Raw genomic sequence first — 24,280 nt, forward strand, 5'->3', positions numbered from 1 at the left:
GAAGTCGACAGATCGGGCGCCGTAAAACTAAGTGACATCTTATTCAGATCGTAGTATCTGGCACGGGTAGGGCAGACGTTCGATGATTCAGCATCGTTGGCGCCATCCACTGCCATCGCCGGAGCGATTAGCGTACGGTGCGTCTTCTGTTTTGTGGCGACTGCGACCCTTCTCGCCGACGCCATCGTGCCCGCTAACGTCGTTGGAGAGGGAAATCAACGCAAGCATTTATTGACCCGGCGCCGTAAAGTGCCGTCCGCTCGTTGCTCCTGTTGACAATAGTTCATCCGCTCAACAATTGCGATAGCGTTTCGGTCGTTTCTGTATAGATGTTGACTGGACCGGCCGCAGAGGGGTTGTGTCCCAGTTCGTAGTGCGAGGTAGCACCCGGCGTTTGTTGGGCGATTGTTATTGGTGGCTGGAGTTCGAGTCTCAGTTTTCGGTGCTTTTGCTCGCGGTGCTCCGTGTTGTGTTAAAAGGAAATTATATCCCACTCGTTATACTGCTCGATTGCCGATCGTCTGTCCAGGCTCGAAAAGGTATTTAGTACAAAGGACTGCGGAGCGTGATATAATGTTTAATAACGCTGCATTAATTTTTAGATAGAGTTGTCTGTTATAACAGTAGTTACTGAGATATCTGTATGCTGAAACAGACAAACCTAGACAGGGGACTAGACAGATTCTAACAGTTGTCTATAGTGAAACCTAAAGGCGTTGTGATCCGTTAGTCGAAAGTTGTTTTGACAGCACAAGGTTCAACTGCCATACCAAAGTCCAATGCGTCCTGAAACACAAGGAATCGTTCTTGTCCCGTGGCAGCATAAAAGATTAAATCCATACCCTTAAAACAGGTAAAAGGGTCTGCCAACACCGCTGTCCATAAATGTTCTTTTAAGCCGCTATGTTGTAGAATAGACGTAATAGCACGGTGTAGAAAAATAGCAATAATGCGGCCAATTTTACTTTCAAATTGTGGCCATTGTCTCCTACTACTACGTGATTGGAAGCGTAATATCTAAATGATAATTAAAAAAAAAACGTGTGAATGTGTGGATTCGAGATAATAAAACGGTACCCAGAAGTTCTATGTTTGGTCATGTTGGCCATATACATAACATTTTTAAGCTTAATTTTCTTTAACGTTTTCGCCCATCTTCACTGCATGTATAAGTTTTCAGAATCACCTTCTGTGTGGCGTTAATAAGCTGCTTCCACTAGAAGATTCAGCCGGAGGATATTTTGCACGGCCTTGCCTTTAATAAGTTGTTAGAGCCTAATATTCTATTGATGAGTTTCAAATAATCCGGTAGACACTGTAGTTGTACATGGAATTTCCTTAGCGCAGTGACCGCCCAAGCAGACGGCTCCAGAAGGAATGGCGAAATTTAATTAGCAGTATCGTAAACATTGAGAAGCTGGGAGATTGCTAGGGGACTCTGTTCTTAAATGGGGAGGGGCTACTTGATAAGTGTTGTTATTTGAAGAGTCGAAGCCCACCAAAGACGAAACATGTAATCGAAGGTCGGCTTATGGGCGGCAACTAGATTCCTTCATGGACAAATTTATTCATTATTATACAGCGCGGCGGATGTTTGCATTCCGTCTTAAACGAATGTACGTCGATACGTACATACAGATACAGTGGGTACATACGATGTTTGACTATGTAGTAATATAGCACCGGCTTCGTGTGGCTACATTTGGAAATCGACTTGTGTCATTTCCTTGAAGGTAGTTAGCTATGTATGTGTATATATGGTAAACAAGAATACAGCCATGATTGACTCGACCCTCAGGCGGTCTAGCAGATAGCTGAATTGACGGACCATCAGATATGCATATCGTGTATCGACTGGGGGATGGAGGAGCTTAGATAAGATTTGTTACAGTTCAACCTTCATGTTCCTTCTTGTAGCCGCCCGTGGCGCCGTCACGTGCGCATGTATTATTTGTATCGCTTACTAAGAACGCGCTACGTTGTCTTGATGATCAGATGTTATTCAGCGAGTGCGAACTAGCAAAAAATACGTCTAACTTTGATCCGGAATTGCTGTTAGAACTAATTACGGGGCTCACGTGTGTTTCGCCTTTTTTCGGTTGGTATTCTGTGCATGGATCTAAAGCCTTAAGGGGCCTGATACTATCTGAGAGGGGCAACGTATCGAGAAACACTCTGAGTAGAATTTACTAAAAATATGTCCTCGAAAATGCGACGCCCTTTTCAATTAAGAATATACTATGTGTCGGCGTCATAAGGAGTGGTGAATGTTTTCGAATCATAGATGCCTGGCCAACTTGGGGCCACTAAAACTAAGGGCGCTTGGTAGCAATCTGAAGTACTTTTGAACAACGGATTCTTCACCTCTTTTTCTGGGGCAATTTTACTTCACACGATTAGGCGAGTGTTTTCGATGCGAAACACTAACGTGCATAGTACGTTTCCGTCAAGGAAAAAGTTTCACGAATATTAAACAAGTAATTGGCATAAATAAAGCCAGGCGTCTAGGTATAAAAGAAGATTTCCGTTTCAGACATTAACAACAACACGAATGAGATTCAAGACTAACTATACGACTTAAAGAAACATGTTAATTATATTTGCAGATAAACTACACAAGTCTAACTTACTTATTTTTGATAAGATTTGCTAAAACTACGTTTACGTCGAAAAACTACTAAAATGTGGCGTTACGACGTTGACGTTAAAGTGAAACTGGATGAAAATAGAAAAAACAATGCAGATTTGCCTGCACATTCCAGCATGTGTACTCAATGTTTTTATCGATACAAATAAGTAGTGTGAGCGGTTATAACGATATTCTTATTATAATCCCTTTAGTATTTTCTGCTCGCTTTAAATCGTTTCTTTTCTTTATCGGACACCTCCTGAGCTATCATCGTATCAGCTGATCGGTGTTTCAAATTTAGCTATATACGAAATTTCATTAGTTAGGTTGTTGGCCCCCAAAAAGTTCGGATAACTAAAGTATTTCGATCTAGTTTGTCAAACAGGTAAATATTGTTCCACGCGGCAGCAGTCGATGTATGATGATTGGCTAAACGTTTCGGGTTCTACGTCTAACATTGCTCTAGCTGAGCATTTCTTGAGACGGCTACCCGCTAGCGCGGAGCGGGGTTATGCGATGCGATCACTGCTCGTAGATGCGCGGCGATTTACGAAAAACACAATGTGAGATTGGTAGTAGTGTTTTTTTTAGCCCCCTTTTAGATTTGTTTTACACATTTAACTTTATCTATTCTATGCATGCCAAAGATCTAGAAATCACAGTTGGATGTCTAGTATATGCGTCGAGTTTTTACGTCCGGTGCTGTCGTTAATCGCTAAACGCAGAGGGGCTATCTTGACCTTTACCGTGTTGACACACGTAGCAAACGATGCCATAGGGACACTAGCTTAGTTTGATCTCCTGTATATTTGCTTGGGAAAAATGGTCGACAGTATAATATATACAATAGCGTGTCCTGCCATCGCATACTTGTTGTGATGCGATCCGCTTTGATACATGTAGCATTGACACACATTTGGGTGCATCTCAGATCCAAAAGCGCATCTAATTAACCGTAACATTTACTGCTTTCGACGCTCGTTTATTGCTAACGGCGTTCACAGTTGTGAACTTTTGTCGGAGTAAGTCCATATTTGTCGATAGTGTGGTTGCTGGAACAAACTACAAAGGATATGCATTTTTCTAATGGTAGCAGTCTCACAATCCTGATTAGCTGTTGCTTATCAAAGCATCAGAGGACCATGAGGACACACAAACTGAACACTATATCTTTTGAAACATACTTGGATTCGTTTAAAATCCTGAATTTTCTGTCCGGATCTGTATTGCCAGTTTTCAAGGTCTAAATTGCATAAATCGTAACCCTTTAAATAATTCTATTTACCTCTATATTCAAATTGGGCCTACGTATAAATGTCTTTTAGATACAGATTTTAATTTCTATTTAGGGGATAATTTGAATTTACGGTAAACAAATAAAAATCTGCTTTTGAAAGCCAATGATGGTTTGATTAGCTACGGCCTTCTGTGAAAGATTATAAAGTTTCGTATTGGTCCGTTTCTAACAAGAGCAAGTCCGTCCGTCCGTCCTTCCGTTAATGATGAGGTTCCTTGTATTCAGCGCAGCTTAGTTAGTATATTGGCTCCTACGAAGACACTGTTGTTTAAATTTAACGTATCAAACTAGATCTGGCCTGGAAATTACTAAAACCATATTTGTATCAGATTAATCGTTTAAAACAGGTCATGCACTTCTATATGGGGTCGCATTTGTCGTACACAGCATATTTTAGTTTCGATTAAAGGTATAATATAAGGGAAAATGTCCAAGCGCTACATAGGACATCCAGCTATTGGGTATTTGTAAGAATCAACGAGACGTTTACATCATTTCCTAGCCAATCAGCCTTTGATGTTTTCCGCTTGGAAGCGGTTCTGCTAATCTCTACAGCAAAATTTCAAATGTACTGAAAATGGTCCTCTGAGCCGTTGGAATATGCTTTCGATCCTCTTAAATCTAAACTTCATTGAGAATCTTGCGGTTTGCCCCATGAACCCGAAAAGAGTGAGCAATAGCTGTGCTTTTTTTAAATATTTAAAATAAGACGTTCTATAGAGAACTGGCTCTCGTTTGGTAGCAGCAGTAGCGTTACGAAAATAATCCGTCAAAGGTTATCGATTCAAACGCACCACCCTGTATAATTATGCTGACAAGACAAATATGTTACTCAGATGTAAAAACCAAGCAAAGACGAACAGCAACTAATTAGCCAATGGTTTATTTTTCAGTAAAACTCGCAGCAACAAAAAAACCCGTAGAACTAGGATGGTATTATCTCCTTCTCTCGAGAACAATAATGATGTCGATTCGTTGTGGAAAGGTCCCTCTGTGGGCCTCCGGCCAACAGATACTGTTTTAGTCACCGGGAGCAGTGGGTGCCTTGGGCAGCATGTCGTCAAGCTTCTTCAGGAGCAGGATTCCAACTGCAAGAATATTCGCCTTTTTGACGTTATCCCTTACAAGTGGGTATAAACTAACCTATATTGAGCTGTTTTCGCTACGAGCTGATACAATGCAGGAGAAATAGTTAGTAATTTAGGACACAGCGTAGACCTCAACACGCTTCCCTAAAATAGTAACGTATAAATATAAACACGGTACTGTTGTTTGGTCAACAGGAACAATTTGGGCCATTCAACCCAAAAGCCAATGAAAAAAATCCTTGGAGACCTGACGTATGCAAACGAAATTCTTGATGCTTGTGAAGGTACGTTTTCATTGTTTACGCTCATGAAGCGGAAAAGCTTTGTAATGATTATGTAACATAAATAATAACAATGATTGGTAAAGACGAGCCCGCGGTTCTCATAGTTGTATATACTTGCACCTATGATGATGAGATTTCAGCCCCATGAAACGTTTTACCATTATGCACCTTCATATCAGCTTCTTTTTTTTGTTTTATGCAATTAATAAGTACAACGCCATGTACATACATATTCCTCTGCGTATCCAGTCAAACGTTATCATTCGTTATATCGATATTTAGTCATGTGCGATGTACGTGTCCGTTACGTGTATCTGAGTGAGAAAAAATTGTTATACTAACCGTTTCCTCATCTTGCGCTGTCTATTTTAGGAGTGGATTGTGTGATTCATTGTGGGGCTCTAGTTGACATATCGCTGTTCCCAAACCAAATAGCCCTCGAGGCAATCAATATTGAAGGTACGCGTAATGTAATTGACGCTTGTATTCGACAGAATGTCCCTTACCTTGTCTTTACCTCCACAACTGATACCGTTGTGTCCTCGAACCACATTTTCTATGGAGCCGAAAATACGACCTTCGTGCCGAAAAATTTCCTCATGGGACCCTACGCTGAAACGAAACACCGAGCGGAACAGCTTGTCCTTCAGGTAGGTTTTTATAAGGTAAATAGCGTACCTTATTATGACGAATTTGGAAAGCCAAATTTCAACATCAGACAAGGTCGTCCACATAACTCTACAATTACACGTTACTCGTGTTATTAACATGCGACAATCGACGACCGCGGTACGTTACAGATATAATAAAAGAGCAACGAATACTAGCCGAAAGTAAAAAATGGGGGTGTTTAAAGTTAACTACGTGCCTCGTAGGAGTCCTAAAACGTCAACTAAGAGCACTAGAGCTTCTGTCAAATAGTTCCCAGCACGCCCAGAATAATTTTTTAAAGGCATCCGAAGTGGTATAGCCTTTAAATTGAACACATACACATTTTGGCTTCCCACTAAAAAAATTCAAGATAAACAAATTCACGTATCGTGCTTTTACTATTACAAAGCCGCTAAACAATATTACAAGCGATACTGTCGTAACGCGGACCTCAAGTTTAGTCGATAGAACCACCAATGTAAAGTGATACTAGATAGGCAAAATGACCTGAGTTCGAGAAAGCTGTTTATCTTCATAAACGCACCACTTGAGAAGTAGCAGCTGTTAACATATGTATGTAGCCATGGGAGGTGAGTTCGTGAGGTCTACCCGTAGAAATCGATCATCAGTCGTGTGGTTATGGGCAACTAGTCCTAAAATCTACTTGACTTTTCTGTTGGGTAGTAAACGGTAGTCCAGTCAATTGTCCGATCGCCTAATGTAACAAGCCAATTTTACACATTGCAGATGTCACGCTCGTACATCAATCTACTGTTGTTAACTATAGGGTCTTCATTCAAGTAATATGGCACTATAATACTATTGCTAGTTGAGCTATCCGTGTGTGAAGAATGGCAGAAAGCGAGCTTAACTGTTACTCGATGAAAAGTTGAGCCGCATTCAGTATCGGTGAACGTCCAGGGAGGCTCAAAGCATAGAAACGACCTAGGATTAATCTGGAATAGTCAAAAACCAATAGGAAACTTTATGGCATTGACTCCTGTGTGCATAACGCCTGAATTTTATCTATTCTACTAAATATTCTAAATAAAGCCAGCAAGAATTGTTTCGGCCAACACAAAACAAAGTGTCTGCGTACGATTTCGAACATAAAGACCACTTCACGATTGTTTAAATTTAGTAGGTGAACGCGCCATTTTTGCGTCATCCAAATGTCATGGAAACGTTGAAGTGTTGCGGCGACAGGACACACTGTGCGTGTCAATCGTATCTTGACGCAAATATACAAAAGAGCTACATGGCCACTGAGCGTCTCCAAAGTTTGCTTTACGCCGTAGATAAAAGGGGACAGAGTGAATGCTTATGTAAGGTTATTGCTATACATTGTATTGCAAAAAAATAGGGCTTCTACTGGGACTATTCGTGTCCAGTGGTCCGTTGTCCACTATATAGGAAAATATACGCGTACGAAATTTAAATCGTGTTGTAGATCAGGCTCTGGCAAAAGGTAGGCAATAATCAATATTGTTTTCAACGATACGGTCGAAATGTGAAACAGTATTTTTCCTCAAACTGATGTGGATAATCGCACCTAAATGAAAATTTACCGTATTTACGTTACGAAATTCTGTTTGTTCTTCTAAATTTTTCATAACGTTACGTTCGTATTCATGAAAACCGGAATGGTGTTACGTATACAAAAAGTAAATCTGTCCTCCTAATGGAGCCGCATAACGTCCAACAAATTTATATCACTTTGCTAGTAATATGTTCAGAGGTAAATTCGCAAGACGGGTATATTCGTATACGGGTATTTGTCACAAATTTTTGGAACTTTATCCAGCCGTAAAAATAACAACACTTCTTTCATTTTTGCAATTGTGCCACCACAGTCTTTTGTTTTTATGATATACAGAACCGAACTGATCGGCTATCCGGTTGCGTCGCTCTGACTTTCCTGTACCGGTGCGTCTCCGTATGAGAATGAGCTTTGTCGTGTGGTTGTGCAGGAGCAACCAGAGCGTTTAATTCCTTGTATACACGCCAGTATTTAACAAATTGGTACGGATATTGTTGGGTGACAAGAGCATAACCTTGATCCGGGGATGGCGTATACAGTTCATACGCGCCCTGGAGGTCTTCAGGTCTCACAGCACGCCTGTCGTGGCGTCTATGCTCAAAGGAGTCCCCATCTTTCTTGCGGTTAGGCTGTTGAGATTAGGGTTTTCAGCTGGGATAGTTGTATGGGGTTCCTGTGAACTAGGAGTAGGAAGCCTCGGAGATACGAGGTTCCAACAGATGCTTTTTCAAATCCAAAAACGATGCATTTAATTGCAATTTTAAATGTAAATTAGCGTTTGACTTGATTCTTTCTACCTCTTCCTCGTCATAATTGCTGACGGTGAAACACCATCGGCGTTCAAAAATGGTGCGCCTAGCACCGACCTTGCGAGAGTATTGCTTGTCCCGTCCGTGGAGGGCTATAAATGTTACCCAAAAACGGGACGAGACAAACCGGACATGTTTGAAAAAAAAAATGGGTTATTTGTATATAAGTGGCTACCACTTAAGATCACATGGCAACTTTTGCTGGTATAACGACTAACTGTAACATTTGAGCCACAAATAACGATTAACTATCGACTTAATTATAATTCACAGTTGAGATTCGTGGTTCCGGGACAAAGATGCAGTGATACTTCTAATATTATTGCTGAAGATGGCAATGTACTATCTGTTACCTGTCTTCTTGTAGCTTGTACGACTGCTTACCACCATTTATTGGGAAAAGCGAAAAGCTGGCTTCAAGTTACGCGAAGGTTCGTTTCGACGTTCCGTATTTGCTGGTTCTGACTAGCTAAGTACAAACTGCAAAAGCTACGGAGGCCTGTCAAAGTAGGAGACATAGCAACCCTCAGTGTTGTGCACCGCTTCTGCATGGGTATTTATGCCGAATTCAACAGCTGCCTTTGGCTGTTGCTGTCCTCGCCATGGTGCAAGACTGTTCGCTACGTTACATGGGCTGGCAGAAGAATTGAGCAGTAAAGCAGATTTGATTACCCGGCCAGACAGAAGTCAGTTAACGCAAATGGTATATTACCACTTCTTTGTTTGTATGGCGTGCACTGTTTTGCCGTGGCCACAGCCAGCAAGGGTCGTTCATGGAAAAAATGCTAGCGATGGTGAAGTATGATAATGGAACAGTGGCGGTGGCGTCGTGCGCCGACGCTCCCGCCATGGCCGCAGTCACGTTGACTGTAAACGACATCAGACGCAGCTTCGACCACCGACCGATGTCGGTAGCCATGGCTACGGGTTGACTGGTAAGGGTAATGGAGCAAGACAAGCAAGCGAATAGGCGGGATGGCCAGGTAACTGGAAAGAAAAACGCTAAATAAGCGATGGCGTCGGTCGGCGCATTTGTTAGCAGCTGCGAAAACGGCGGCTTCGTCATTGTCAACCACAGGTTTTTTTAAACCTGAAAGCGTGCGAAGCACACGACCTAGATAAGCGAATTATACACAAGTTTTTTGCATGTTTCCGATTGTACTCGTGTGTTTCTAAGGTAGGAAAGGCCTAAACAAGTGGGCTAAATTTAACGCAGTGGCCGCTGCCCCAAACTGACGTGAGCGGCTTGGCGTAACGTCAGGTATATAAGCGTCGCTAGCGGATAGCTTTGACGTCTCTTCGGAGGCACATACCGAGAGCCGCGGCGAGCCCGTAGTGTCGCGAGCAGCAATGTTCGCCCCACCCTCTAAAGCCGGGCCCCGACGTCGCGAGGTAGTAGCGCCAGAGACACCCAAGTAAACTCGATAAAAGAGTGGCGCTCGATTAAGATTGACGTTGTTAACACGAAACTCTTCTTCATAACCTACAAAATGTGTCGATGAGCGAACGATGATGACTGATAGATGATTGAGAGCTCTCCGCTTCGAATTACAACTGAATGCAAACTTCAACGTTTATGAGAACATTGCGCGCGCGGTTGCTTAACACCGAGCCCAAGTACCATAAAAGTTGAAAAGGCTGTGTGGAACAGCTAGGGCTTCCATACGGAAGTCCAATTTTTTGCTACTGTCACTTCTGCTATTCGGGTAGCGGTGGCATGCTAAACAATAGGAGGAACTGGTATCATAGCTTTCCGGGAATTTGACGTTGCGAGACTCTGTAAAAGCGCATGTGACAAACTGTTACGTGAACCTAAACAAATATAGCATATAGACTACGAGCGTCACATACATAAGGATGTGTAATTTTTTCGTTTATCTCGTTATTGTTTTCAGGCAAACAATCGTTTGTTGGCCGATGGAAACACAAAGCTCCGTTCGTGCGTTCTTCGGCCGACCATATTTTATGGCGAACAGGATAAACATTTCATACCTCGTATCATGAAGGCTGCTCAACTTTACGCAAGTTCCAAGATCCAAAAGGTTAAGAGCATCGATGAAAGATTCCAGGTAATGTAGCATTTGAACTTTTTCATAATACACGCCTATGTTATGCCAGGACGACCGTACACCACAGAATTAAGCGTGTCGACTAGCTAGCGTTGTGCCTGATTGCTAACTGCATTATAGTTATTATCGAGCGTTAGGTCCGAAAGGATCAAAGTAGACGTTTTTAGGGTCATGGAGGCTTACAAATGATTATCTAACTCATTTGATTTAATAACGTTCCGTTTATAACGTGTTGGAGTAACCTCTATAGGTCACGTACGTTGGCAATGCTGCTTACGCACACATTGTAGCGAAAAACTGCCTACGTGGGAGTACCGATTGCGCTGGCGAGGTTTACTACATTACCGATGATACTCCTCTTGAAGAATTCTATACGACGATAAAACCGTACGTGGAAGCCCAGGGCACCTTCCGTATCAGCGACTGGTCAATTCCATACCTCTTGGCCGTTTTCGTAATGAGTATTATTGCCCTAGTACTGAAGTTGATTCGACCGATATACCAGGTGAGGATAACTTTAGTGGGCATCACGAGTTCAAACAGCTCCTCGTCAGAAGATTCTTGCAGACTATATCCTTCCAGGAGATCGTGATAAATAGTTGCGATAGCACAGCAGCCGCTTAAGTGAACGGCTTTCATTTTTTTCCGTTTGAAAAATTACAGGTCGGCGAATACTTTCCGACACCAGCTGGCATCACTTACGCCTGCACATCGGTCTTCTTCAACAGACAAAAGGCTACCTTGCGATTGAAGTACTATCCGCATTATACAGCCGAAGAAAGCTATAAGAATTCACTTAAATTCTATAAGGAAATCAAGATTTAGTAATTCGGTGATTAACGAATTGCTAAAATGGTACAACGGAAACATTTTCCCGCATCGACCTCTCGGATCTACTAATTCGCACCTCTGTGTCTCTGTCTCCTTTCGAAGCTAACAACAAAAACAAGTAAACATAAACTTTTTTTGTAGCGCCCTCTAGTTCGACTCTGAAATTGAGATAAGGAACATTTCATATTTAAACATTACTATTCGCCTTACTATTGGGCTCTTCGGACAATGTGAATTGTGTTACAATACAAATAAATTGCTTTTCTAACAAATTCATTTGTATATTGTGTATGTAGCCATGGTCGCTCACACGACAGCAATTTGTTTGTTTTCTTAGTCAATGTGTAACAAAAATGATAATCGGAAAATAGTTTAAAACAATTTGTTTCATCAGCTGCAAATTTGGTGGCGTTTGATGCGAGAATGCAGTGAATACGGCAGGCGAAAGGTCAGGTTCGCGTTGGAACTGAATGAATATATGTTAGGGAGTTTTTGGTCTTCTATCTTGGACTTCGGGACTTTTTGCTTATAATCATTTCGATGTTTTGAGCTGTAAACGACAAATGTGTATACGCCTACTGTTTACTCGAGTTCCGGCGGGCTAGCAGTAAAGGGATTAAGCTGTAGGAACGTGTGATAAGGAAAGCGTGCGTTTAGAAAAGGCAGCGAAGTATGCCATTTTACTGCTAGATCGTGGTTGAATCACGGCAGTGATCAAGTGAGTCGTAATCGGACGGGTAGAAACCTCGTCACTTGTAGATTTTTGTTAAATTTCGTCAATGTTCATGCACTTGTGACGGAAGCACAGGTAATCGTTAGCTGAGAACGATATCGTGGATTCCTCTCAGAGCCTTCAAGTGGGTCGATGTTCAATGACTATTCTCATGTATATAGAGATACATTCATATATGCGTAGAAAACTGTTGCTACTCGTAGCAGTGGTGCTTCTGTGGGAAGCCATACGCAGTCACGGAAAACCCGTGCATTGTGTATAAGTCTGTCCCGCGTAGCACGATTGGTACCACTAGAAATGTCGATCGGTCTGACAACGATACTGTCTGGGACCGCACTCATGACTTTGAGCTCATTAAGCGACTAGTAACAATTTTTCGTGCGTGATGTCGTCTTGCTCGAAGAACAATATCGCGCTCCAGGGTTGCGTCACTGACTCGAAGTTGATTGCCAGCTAGCTAAGTATAACTTGCTCAACACGGAGTAGGGCAAGATACCTGTTGGGCAGGCTAAGCTCAGCCTATTTTTAGATAAGTTCTGGAATAGTTTAGTGCAAAAGTAACCGGAACAATCTCCGGAGCTATCCAACTTTGTATCAAGTATTTGTAACGGCATCAGATTGCTTCGGGATAAGCGTTACCGCTTTACTATGAGCTGTCTTGAAAGCATTAAGGCGTCTTGAAAGTTTCTCCCTCTCGTTCTTAGCAGCTAAGGTCCCCTTTCACTAGAGATCTTACTGAGGTTGTTACTATTTCGAACTGTGGCTAATCGGGGCTGAAGACACGGGAATATTCACTGTTTAATTTCCTAAAATTTTAGGTGATTATGCCTACTGTTCTCTAATTATAATCAATGGGTAGTTGCTGTAACACAGCTCTTTGAAGTACGGAACCCAGTGTACGAACACCCGGTTTCAAACCCAGCCATCCCACAAAGCTTAATATGCTAGAACGTTACCACTGCATTATGACGGAGCCAACATACTATATTAACAGACATCAATTCATTTAGACACCTGACTTATTTCTTCAGAGCATATATGCCAGCCAGGTCTATATAGTGAATCATTAACTGTGGTTTATTGAACCAAGTCTTGGTCTTGGGCGACCCACGGAACTTGTGCAGACGTTGGTTTTCGATAAGACGAGTCGTATTATTAGATTGACTTTTGAAGTTGAAACGTATTTCTTTTCTATCATTTGGACACAGTGGCTCGAATGCATCTAGCAGCGTGAAGCTCCAGTCGAAGGCAATTAATGGAAAATGAATATGCTTAGGTCTGTGCCTAAAGGAACGCCCAGTTTCAATCGGTGAAACGCTCTCAATTCATTTTCCTCTGTAGTGATCAGTAGACGGCAGACTTTTGTTTGATAACTTTCGTAACTTACGGCAGTGAGCATTACATATAATTTATATTATTATCTATGTTATGTATTATACATGTATATATAATATTTATTTATGAAATACGTGATAAGATACGGAGGTGCATCAATGACACGTTTTACAAAGTACTGCATATGAACCATACGTAGACATCAGAGAAACTCATCGTTGAGACGAACGTGATGTTTGAGAGCTTGTCTACACCTTACACCGTGAGCTCTACAGTTTAGTATAGAAACACTTATGTACATAATTATTGTTATCTTATGTCAGGCCAAGGTTGGTACCTTTCTCAATATAAACTTTTGATTGATCACGCCATTCGCATCAATATGGTTTCCGAACGATGGTAGACTTACGTTGCAGGAACGAATGAAGCCTCTTTTTGCAATAATAGTAACGTAAATAGAAATATTGGAATTATCCTAGTTCTGCACCTAAAACGCTATCCTACATCTTGTTATGTTATTTTATGGTTATTTAAAGATTTAGGAAAAGCATTTTCAGGGACTTTTCCAAAACAAAAGCAAATCAGCAGCAATACACTTAGCACTTTGAGATTCATGCTTGAACACGCCTACAGAAATTCAATAATAACGGAAGATAAATCGAAAGCTTCCCGAAGCAAGATTGATAGGTTCTCGTAACTTTGTGCCCTGTGTCGCCATTAGCCATTTCATCAGACCGTTTACCCTCAGCACGAAACGATGCGTGCCTATTTACAGGTTAGAACCTAGAGCACTACGTATGTCGTAAGATTAGCAGACAAGTACGTCCCTGTTGTCATCTAGGGTCGGACCTGCGCATAGACGGACTTCGTTTTGTTCTGGGAGCCAGCCGTCTCAGAGATTACATGACAGCGATAGCGAACGTACAACTTTAATATGTAGACGTTTTCGCAGCTCGGACATTTACCTACATGGACGAGCAGCTTTTTGAACGTGAAGCCTTTGGAAGGTTATTATTGCAAATTAAAAACGACTAGGGAATTTCCTCTTCGTAAATCAGTCGCCTGCATTCCCTTTTTGTAGTTGCCTTGTTATAAACTGCTCGTTATCTATTAAAATATATACTTAAGTCACTTTCAAATGAGGTGTTTTATTGAGCGTGAAATGTTGTTTTTAGAAATTTTATAAATAAATAACCAACTTTCCCCTTTAACGTAAATGTACCGGTTTTATTGCTACGTTATCAATCTAAATTTCCTCAGCTCTAACGGAGGCTTTTATCAATTGGTAATTTCCAATTATTCTGTAGTGGACCGTACAAAAGACCTACTAAAGACAGAAGATGAACGCACTTACCGGTACACTAATATTTCAAACGTGATGATACTGACCTTGAACTTCCACCAAATACTGGTCCTCGACCTCTTTTACATAGCGCCCCATAAACATTTAAAACCCCATAAAAAATTAAAACGAAAATAAAAAATCTAGCACGATTGACATAATTTGTCATCAGTTCGTTTTGAGAGAAAATCATCAATATATAGGAGTACGAACAACAAACGTTTCTTGCGTGTGTATGAGAACTGTTTGTAAATTCCTTTCATAAGCGGAAGAGTACTTCCACGGTTCTCTGTGCTTGTCTTTTTGTCAAACAAGCACATATAGCTCATATATTTTTCCAGCTTTATGCTCATTAGCCATTGCGTGAAAATAAGTACGTCTCCCCACTTTGAGCCGAAACCCCATCTCACGTGTTCCCAAGTCTAGCAGTCTTCCGTTACGCTGTTAGCGACCAAGGTCTACTTACTCTACTGCTAAATGAGGTAGTTAGTTGAATAGTTTGGAAGATCAAAATTGAAAATAACATAATCTGTCACTTTTTGCAGCGCTACCATCCCACCTATAAATTATATCTGTGAAACAATACGAATATCCGTGAGGTTGTATACTAAACATTGAATTCATTATCTGGAACGGCTAATATCCATCTATTTACCTAAATTCTCGATTTTCTATCGTGAGCAACAGACTCAGCTCGACCTTCGTTCACCCACGAAAAAGGTTCCCTCATTATAAAAGAAATACATCTGTCCTCAAATCCACTTGCATGTTTCAAGGCTTCGTTATGTACACAACAGCCTTTATGAGATACTGAACGGATAAAATAAGCCTTGAAGGAAATCTTGTACGTCGATGGCCTATAGTGTAGTTGTCAGACTCAGTGGTGCCCTTTCAACCACAAATTCTATGTTGTTGAAATGCGTTTTTATCTATTTCGATAGGTATTAATGGCATTAATAATCAATGTGCTGCTGGCGTTATTCAGACGTTGCGGCGTTATTGATGACAGACATTAGTAACTTCGATTTATTTATTCAAACATTACGATATTCGACATTGAAACGTTTTTTTTTTTAGCATTTTGCAATGATATCCAAGATCGTCTACAGCACGGTGTTTGCTTCGGGGACTGATATGACAGCTCAACGAGATCAGACTAGCTCGATACCTGGTTGGCCATTAGTTAGATAAGTTTTACGTCTACCTAGTATTACTAATAATTCTCCTTACCCAAACAGTAGTGTTTATAGGTGGTATTTACATTACTTTTGTCAAATCTACGTCATCTCATTTAATCTCTGTCGAGTTAAAGTTTCAAAGCTGTGTGTTTCACCCATCATTTGACTCTAGCGGCTTACAAATTAGCTAATCTAGTGAGAACTTACAAAGAAGATGCAGACAAACTCTCAAACATCATCTTCATCTTCACCAGGAACATTGCTGCTGCTTAGAAATTAACGATGGTGGCTCGACTCGCTTAGGTGCAAATCTGCTAGCACGCAAAGCAGAGGACGACAATGAAGCCAAAGAATAGAATGAAATCTGCCAATGGTGCAGGCGCGAATAATACCAAAGCTAGAAACCCGTGCGTAAAAACGGCAGACACGACTGAGGACATCAGATTGTAAGAAGCCTCACAAAGAAGTGAGAGATGTCCTCGAAAGAAGGCAAACTGCTACAACCAGGCAATATGTCAGTAATGCCATAGGGAGAGAGCAAAATTAGCCTTTTTTAGATCTGCGCATTTAGTGGTGAATCAGAAAGGCTAGTTCTTCGATTCAAATATTATTGCAGATTCATTTTGGCCCTCCGAACACCAAAGTGAATTTTCTTCTCCCAAGTGGTTTTCACACAGCACCTTTAGCTTTACAAGGGAAAGGTCAGGGGCAAGGTTCTAGTTAGAAAAAACCTTGTGTGGATTAGTGGATGAGGATTAGTAAGGATGAATATGACACTACTGTCGCTATATTTGAACGTTCAATTTCACGGGGTTCCCGACATTGTAGACGCTGACTCAATAAGCCGAGCTTGAAAAAAACACAAAGCCTTTTTTTTAAAGTGCAAACACCGGAGTCTCAAGAGCCTCTCGACACTCGTCTTCACGAGTCGTACAAGGTGGGCACGTTACCCGTACTTGCAGTATTTGCATTAGAACTAAAAAAACTCGTAATCCGACCTTTTTTCCCCTGCTTGGTTTCGTCATAGCCACACTAGGCGCTAAATGGTTTAGGTTCAAAAGCAGCCGTATATATTTTTCACTTGGAGCTGCAGAACACCCATTTAAAGCAATATCGAACGGCAGTACCAGATTTAAGAACCCAAAATATCTAATGGACTAGAATGAGAGGCTAACAATACAGTACGAAACGCGGCCTCTTTGCTATTTCATAATAATAACACAAACATTCTGATTCTGTTTTTGTGATTAAAAAACGCTCAGGATAATCAATTTTGCAAGCCACTCTATTTGTTAATTATACGTTAGTTATTTTCATAAAGAGGCCAAGCTAATTTTCGCAAAAACCTAATAAAACAATTGAGGAGCGATAAAGCGAAATCTGAAAACATACCGATCATTACAACCGAAACTAAAATAACGTACTACTAAACGCTCCCAAAGCCTAAATTAATATACTTGTAGAGTAGATAAATTGGGATTACAATATCTTATAATTAAAAACCCGATTCCCCCATTGGCTAAGTCGGAACCCCAGAGTCCGGATGCCATTTATTAAATCTGTCTTGTTGTCTGTTAACAGAAATGAACAGGAACACCAATAATATGTAATTATTATTATTATTATTATTACTATTAACTATTATTGTACACTAAAGCAAGGTTGGCTGCAAATAATAAGATTGTTGTCCAAGAGTGATTCCAGCATAGCCTAAAGAAAAGTAGGCTCAGTGAATCAAATTTTTTCTTAGATTTAATACCTACTTTTGTCCACTCTCAGAATATGGAAGGTAATTATAGTTACTAAAAAAAATGTGCAAATTTTATTTAGAACTTTGTTTATTTTGGATTCCAAAAGAGTACATGAAGCATTGAAATCAGACCGTAGGTCAAGCCTACTGCAACGGAACATCGATATCTGGCACCTTCTTAGATTCTTACCATCACTAATTAAAAACTGAATTTTAAGACTGACCTCAACGCGTTGCTGACAGCGACGAGTGCTCAATTAGTTAATACCATACGTAATTTCGATTACGGAACACCTCAATGCTGGCGTATGGCGAACTTTATCTCGCATCTAAATTTATTAAATGAGCAACTTTCAGATACGAAAAATTACATGCGGCGTCTGTGGAAAGGTTTTTTATTACCTACAAATTACTATTTATTATAGTTATTTGAAAAAAATCTGACTTGTGTATAAATAAACGCTGCTGGTTACGTTGTAACGTTCCATGTTTTATGATTTTCTGTTGTATGAAACGACATTAGTGTTTGATATTCGCCAACCGTGTTGAAAGGTATCTATTAGTCCTGTTGCTACTATCCAGCACTAGGGTAATGTCGGCCTCGTACTTGACTGCTATTTCCGCGAGACAATTTCGGATGGCAATGTTTTGTTTGCTTAATAATTTGATGTATAATTTTTTTTTCATCCTTTAGCACTATTCATAGTTTACAGTGTTCGGTGCCGTAGTTCGAACTGTCTTTCTTTGAAAGAGTGGGGTCTGTGCAGGTGTATGATACACAGGTGGTGTTTTTGCATGTATCACGTTTACGAGAACTCCTTCCCATGCAGGTGGACTATGCAGTGATATTATAACACGTAATACCTCACAAAAAAGCAATCTGAACTTAATTTTACATATTCAGAAGTAGCAACTGGTTACATCAATTCACAAATCTATATTACATCTATATATATACATATATATTTATATATATATATTTATATATATATATATATATATATATATATATACGTATATGTTAAATTGTGCATTCCGAGATGATCCATCGAGATCTTCAAATTGGACTTTGGATTTGTTTTATTTTGTTCAAGATGTATAATGCTTTATGCAAGATACTTTAGAGGATGTCAAGATGTCAAAATTGCTTTCTTAACGTCTAAGAACAACCCGTAACATCGACCTTTTACAAAAATGGTATGAACTTCGTGCCTAAAATCAATGGCTAAAAGATAAAGATGTTACAACTTGCAGCGTTTTACAAACGTGTATGAAGGCATGAAAACAAACAAAATGATTCCCATTAGAAGAAAAATATAGATGACTGTAAGTGCTCCCGGTGAGGCATCGTGTGAATTGGCACAGAAGTAACGTGTATGTCTACTTGCGTTTAAGCTTAGAGACATGTGGAGTGGTCAGAGTTCGAAACCAGCTGCGGACATGCTTTGGTTCGTGCTGAGAAAAGCCGGAAATTTGAAGCAACGCGTCACAGCATCGTAAAAAAAGTTCGAAACGCTAGATGGTAGTTGATCGAGTATGGTATAATCATTTCTCCTCGTTGAGTTCGGGGCAATAGTAGCATAACAATCATACATACGTGTGAGCTCGTGGGATCGCCTACAAAAACTAGTTATGTAAGGTTTAAGTTTAACAACTATTTCCACTGTATAACTAAGTAGAACGATGAGCTCCGTAAAATAATTATAAAGCTAGACCCATATCGGGAAAATTATTCTTCTCTAAATGACATTTTGTCATTGTTCTAGTAACACTTTTCAATATAAGAATTTATTTAATTAAATAGCTTTGAATAAAATCCCTTAAGAGTACGAACTATTGAGTTAGCATCATTCAGTCATATATTGACAAAAATAGACATAAAGTCGATAGATTTATAGAAGAAACACGCGCGGTCAGTAAGCCTTTAGGAGAATTATTTTTTAGGGCTTGTTCCTACTCGCGAACTACGTATGGAAGCATGTATAAGGTAAAAGCGAGTCTATGTTAACAAAAGGAATATGGCAGTCCGAGGTAAATCACTAGAGTGTATTAGAAAAAGGACCGTCGTACGGATTCGTAAGCAGAAATACAGATTTAACCATTGATTGCGTAGTTGAAGCACCATTGTTTTTTCGAAGAATCGGTTGTAATTTTTTGATATCGAGATCACTGACTGGATCGTCTGTGCTACCCCCGCGTGCCCTTTATGAAGTGTTTCAGCAACGGCTGGTCCCAATAGTTGATAACCGTTGTGGAATACGGAGCGTCGTTCAGCTGCTTTGCACTAAAAGGTGTAACGTTCCTAAGCAACTGCCTTCTTTTTCTTCAAGGTGGCAATGACTTCTTTACTAACTCGTAGAACCTTTCCACTTTTGCTGGACACCTATAACGTTGATGAATCTTTCCTCAGATGCATTTTCACGACGAAATTTTAATAATAATAACCTCTTGATGGCTACTGATGAATCATTCCATCAGAGCTTGCAAGATCGTTTCAAAAAGAAAAAGCACAAATTGCTTAACAAGTTATGATTTTTTTTACCTTCGGTTCCGAAGCCGCGGCAAATTCCCAGCCAGGTCCTCGGTGACTCGGAGAACCACCGCCGTAGTCACCACTATGAAAACGAAAATGTTATAGTGATACAGACAACAGCCATCAAAAGATATCTTTTAATGACTATCGTCTTACGTACTGTAACTTACACACCTTACGACGATTCAGCTTAGGTAATTGTGAAGACAATCTAATTTCGATCATTTGAAGTGTTTTGATCTATAATCTATAATGGGAAACTATTTGGTAGGATGTACTAGCAGATATGGCTATTTTAATTGATGTAAATGTCGTATCATGCATAGCAGATTTCCGACAGCTGGAGTATTTTCATGATATCTCTGGTTCTTGCTATGAAGACTCGGTTGCATACGTGAAAATAGCGGCACTTATCTACCTGTTGTACTGCGGCGAATGGTGGCGCATTTGGTACGGCTGCCCATTATGGAAAGACCCGTGATACAGTGAGTCATCCGAATCATGGTAACCTCGTGAACTGCTTTGCCTCCCGTGGCCACCTTGGCCTTCTTCCGTAGAGTCACCATAATCGCCCCTAAGATTCACTTCAGTATGGGCGCACTCTGAAGGACAATTAGCGAGGGAATTGTTTCCGTGCAAAAATTACTAATGGATACAAACGCTAATCTAAAAAGTTTCAGTTTCTTTATGGAATTGGCCCGAATGCTAACCGTCGCTGCACTCCAAGCGATAATAAGGTCAAATTGTATTTGATACCTAAATTACTATTCCACTTCCCCCTTCCTTTAGACAAAATTCAATGAAATTTACTTGGGTTTAAATGCCTGTTTATGAACTTCAGTCTACCATGATATCTATGATGTATTTTGCAACCATTTTTTGCTTTAGGACAAGTTATCTATGACCTATCTAAGTCCTTGATGTGGGCACGGTGGCTTGGATGGCTAAAGCTCTAGCTGAAAAAAAAGCCAGTGGTTCAAGCCTCGCCAACGGAGCATATCACAAAAAAGATGCAATTAAATCAAAAAACAATAATTGAATCCTGGACTATACTCAAGATAGGCTTACCTCGATTATTCCCAGCGCAGCGCTCGGTATCGCGTACATGATTACACGCCCACAAGTCCAGATCGAATACGGTGCCCGCAGCACAGCTGAAACGAGTGACTGATAGATTACGTACTAGTTCGAAATATTAAGACGACATTTTTTTTTTGGAAAGACCGAGATTTTCCCGCCTCGGTAAGACAGAACTGGCCCGTACGGCCTCTGCAGTATAATTATTACGGTTGATGTAGCTTTCGATTGCTGACTACAGCTCTTTTAGGCATTTGCTACTAAGTCGTATTGAAATAAAATCATACTTAATTCAATAGACAACGCTTCACTAAACACATTTAATATAATACACATTAGTATAGTTAAAAAATAAATTGATTCTAAGCATAAATATACGGTTTCTCTTTTAGTTTACCGTTGTGTGTAAGGACGACAATTAGCACAAGATACGAAACCGCAACAATTTCCGTCAACGGGGAAAAGTCCATTGGACTCAACGCACAGGCTGCGAGGTCCACAGGACGAGTCACCATCAGGTCCATTATCGAATGACCCCCCGGTTACCCTGGGACGAAGGCGTCGTATCAAACAACAAACAGAAACTGTGTATCAGTTTCGTCAAGAAAGAACAAGTAGGCTGTGCTGTTACGAAGTCTAATTCAGTATGACTATTGATATTGCAGCCTCGAAAATGTTTGTATAATAAAACCAAGTTAAAATGACGTAGGCAAATGACAATATCATAATTTTGAATTATTATAATCTTGAAATGCTAATGTTGTGTCCAGCAAAAGTTCAAAGAACTTATTCAATTATTAACGAAAATTCTTTATATTTACCCGCTATCGAAAAGCCGATTTTGGCTGGGAAGCAGATCGTTCTGTCCTGAAAACCCCTGTCCTGGGCGACTCTGCCTGCCTTCGTCTCGATCTACCAAATACTGGTAAGTTATAGGACAAGTACTCTCAAGATTCACCAATAATATTGATAATCTACGCACATATTTAAAATGGCTGTATTCTAAGTATGAACATTTATTCAGCCAGACCACTAGGCAAGCACCTGAAACTAAGTATTACCTGTCGATGCTCAAAGAAAATTATAGGTAGCGAACAGCGATTACAAAAGAAGTCTTCGATATAAAACGGGACCTATTTGGCGGGCTGTTTGTAATAACTAGCAGGAGTCCGTCAGTTATTTTTGATATTTCGAGGGAGACCAGTACTTTCCGGAATAAAACTTTAAACACATTACGGAGAAGGTAGGAGGTTGATGTGCGAAGTGCTAGTGAAGACCATTTTTTATCGAATGGTCCAGGCTTCTACCGAGATTATGAACTTTCCCTATGGTTTTTTTATCGACAGTCAAGGTCTATATGAGGCAAAATGTAAGATATCATATAAACTACATTAAAAACTTCAAAATTATATAACTACCTTTATGCCATTACCAATACCTTTAGATAATCCTTTGTGCCAATATTGATTTAGAAATGAGCGACTGTTTTTAAAAAAAGGGTATTTATCACAGATTGAGCGGTCCAAGCAAATCAGTCAGTCTTTTCTGTGCCTTTTGTAAAGTTGTCATGTTGAGCGAGATTTCTGCGACTCGACATGTGCCAGTGTCGCCTGGCTCATGATTATTATCAAACGTTATCTGCTAATTGTCAGAGGAAACTGTTCTTTGGTTTGGACTAAGAATCGAAACCAAGTGAATGACAGTTATAGTCAATAAGTACATCTAGGGGAAAAAAGCTAATGTTGGCGTATGCATAAGCAGTCATCCGACCCCCGTTTCCGTTCAGGGGAGAAATCTTACATGATTACAGATAAGTCCTAATTGCCTCGTATGCTTACGAAAGGGTTCTCTCAAGAAGGCACCCATATGGTCAAAGAAGTATCACAAGGATATATAGAATTGGTTACCACTGGGATTTTGGGCTCCTCGATGACGGCGCTGTCGTTGTTGCCAAATACCAACTGCATCATTAGTAATTCCTTGGTCTCTTCGATAGTCGTGGATACGGACTTCAACGCGATTCTCGCGGACGGGAACTTGGTGGAGGCGGGTGCTGGGGTATCCGCCATCTTGACCACCGAATCTCTGCTCACTACTGGGGATGATTGATGGGGAAAGCCGTTTAGAACTACTCGATAGAATTTCGACTTCTTTTTTTTTTTGAGTTTTGATTCTTCTAACAATTGATTCAACGCTGTTTCCGTATACCTTAGCGCCGCCTGCTACTGGAGTGGCAAAATCTATTCGTTTCTTTAACAAAATATGCATTATTGCCGTATTACACTACCCCAAAGGGGTTAACAGGTAATTCAAACACGTTGCCATTCATTAACGTTACGTTAATGCAGGCTAAACTGAACAATACACCACTCATCACTAAGTAGTGGACCTATAGCCCTTCCTTCTACAATGTGTACAATCTTACGCTTTTGAATTAAATTGACCTACTGTTTCTTAGAGAGTCAATCGGTCAATCAAGCAAACTCCTTTTCTCAAAGTCAAGCAGAAACATTTTAGATTGTGCATAGCGAACAATGTGATACTTCTCTAGTCAGGTAGGGTAATCCTGTTTCAGCACGGCATGCTTACGCAAGATACGTTAGACATTATCTCTTGGTTTGCTGTACCCGTACGGGCGCATTGCCGCCTAAATGTGATAAACAGTATATGTATTAAAATAATCATGTAAACGACAATAATAACATTATGAAACATATAAACAAAATATTTTACGCGTACTGATGTCGGCTGGAGTAGTGTTCTCCGTGAGGAGGGCCGAGATGCTCCGGAGATCCTTGAACACTATAACCCGAATTGTAGCCCCGGCCTCCTCGGTAATTTCTCGAATGACCATCACCTGCGTAACCAATTTTAATTTGAACAATTTTAATTGTGCGTTAAATGAGAGAACAACGGCCGTTTCCTATGTCAAGCCTATTTCTGAATGATTTGACCCTTATTGTGTTGTCAGAGTTGAAGTACTTTGAATATTCATATTCTGTGGAGTTAACGTTAGCCACTTACACATCCTGCCGCCGAAACCGTCGCCTATCACGTGATACAGCAAGATGAACAAATTCTCTCTCTCGCTTTCTTTCTCTCTCTCTCTCTCTCTCTCTCTCTCTCTCTCTCTC

The 24,280-nt window shown here is 40.4% G+C and overlaps 3 protein-coding genes and 1 long non-coding RNA gene across 7 annotated transcripts in view; 2 read left to right on the forward strand and 2 right to left on the reverse strand.

Annotated features, from left to right (window-relative positions):
* The first annotated feature begins 271 nt into the window (after window positions 1-271).
* Window positions 272-11,470, forward strand: LOC111247588 (3 beta-hydroxysteroid dehydrogenase/Delta 5-->4-isomerase type 4-like). 2 transcript variants are annotated; one of them, XM_022798692.2, is made up of 7 exons: window positions 272-539; window positions 4,820-5,053; window positions 5,210-5,298; window positions 5,671-5,948; window positions 10,194-10,367; window positions 10,618-10,872; window positions 11,031-11,470. In XM_022798692.2, exons 2-7 carry the CDS (start codon window positions 4,857-4,859, stop codon window positions 11,190-11,192), a joined length of 1,155 nt encoding a protein of 384 aa, XP_022654427.1. In that variant the 5' UTR covers window positions 272-539; window positions 4,820-4,856; the 3' UTR covers window positions 11,193-11,470. The 2 variants fall into 2 exon arrangements, with proteins under 2 accessions (XP_022654427.1, XP_086841690.1); XM_086985564.1 differs by lacking the exon at window positions 272-539 and adding an exon at window positions 3,037-3,192.
* Window positions 5,934-16,197, reverse strand: LOC147756710 (uncharacterized). Of its 2 annotated transcripts, none has more exons than XR_015325140.1 (3): window positions 15,994-16,197; window positions 6,822-6,905; window positions 5,934-6,664 (listed from the first exon to the last, which is right to left on the reverse strand). It is a non-coding gene; the product is annotated as an uncharacterized LOC147756710 (long non-coding RNA). The 2 variants fall into 2 exon arrangements; XR_015325141.1 differs by lacking the exon at window positions 15,994-16,197 and adding an exon at window positions 8,683-9,092.
* Window positions 16,198-21,553: 5,356 nt separating this feature from the next.
* LOC111246374 (uncharacterized) overlaps window positions 21,554-24,280 on the reverse strand; it is a 5,190-nt gene continuing 2,463 nt past the window's right edge. The window contains exons 2-5 of one of the 2 annotated variants that reach the window (XM_086985565.1): window positions 23,886-24,003; window positions 23,054-23,238; window positions 21,968-22,058; window positions 21,554-21,693 (exon numbers count right to left, since the gene is read on the reverse strand). In XM_086985565.1, coding sequence (XP_086841691.1) covers window positions 21,689-21,693; window positions 21,968-22,058; window positions 23,054-23,238; window positions 23,886-24,003 — 399 coding nt within the window. In that variant the 3' untranslated portion in view covers window positions 21,554-21,688. Of the gene's footprint in view, window positions 21,694-21,967; window positions 22,059-23,053; window positions 23,242-23,885; window positions 24,004-24,280 lie in introns of both variants that reach the window. The other variant, XM_022795865.2, reaches the window with a different exon arrangement.
* The window catches only part of LOC111246373 (protein sax-3-like), a 139,183-nt gene continuing 136,465 nt past the window's right edge, over window positions 21,563-24,280 (forward strand). Inside the window, exons 1-2 of the mRNA XM_086985563.1 lie at window positions 21,563-21,760; window positions 21,982-22,071. The gene's annotated coding sequence lies outside the window, so the exon portion shown is untranslated. The remainder of the gene's footprint in view (window positions 21,761-21,981; window positions 22,072-24,280) is intronic.

Source organism: Varroa destructor, unplaced genomic scaffold (genome assembly GCF_002443255.2).
Source record: "Varroa destructor unplaced genomic scaffold, Vdes_3.0 BEIS01000003.1, whole genome shotgun sequence".
Lineage (NCBI taxonomy): Eukaryota > Metazoa > Arthropoda > Arachnida > Mesostigmata > Varroidae > Varroa > Varroa destructor.

Coding starts and splice junctions, on each gene's coding strand:
- LOC111247588 (XM_086985564.1), top strand. CDS start 3,044: ATGTATGATGATTGGCTAAACGTTTCGGGTTCTACGTCTAACATTGCT. Junction 5,054..5,209: donor TTTGACGTTATCCCTTACAA/GTGGGTATAAAC, acceptor TTTGGTCAACAG/GAACAATTTGGGCCATTCAA. Junction 5,949..10,193: donor CGGAACAGCTTGTCCTTCAG/GTAGGTTTTTAT, acceptor TATTGTTTTCAG/GCAAACAATCGTTTGTTGGC.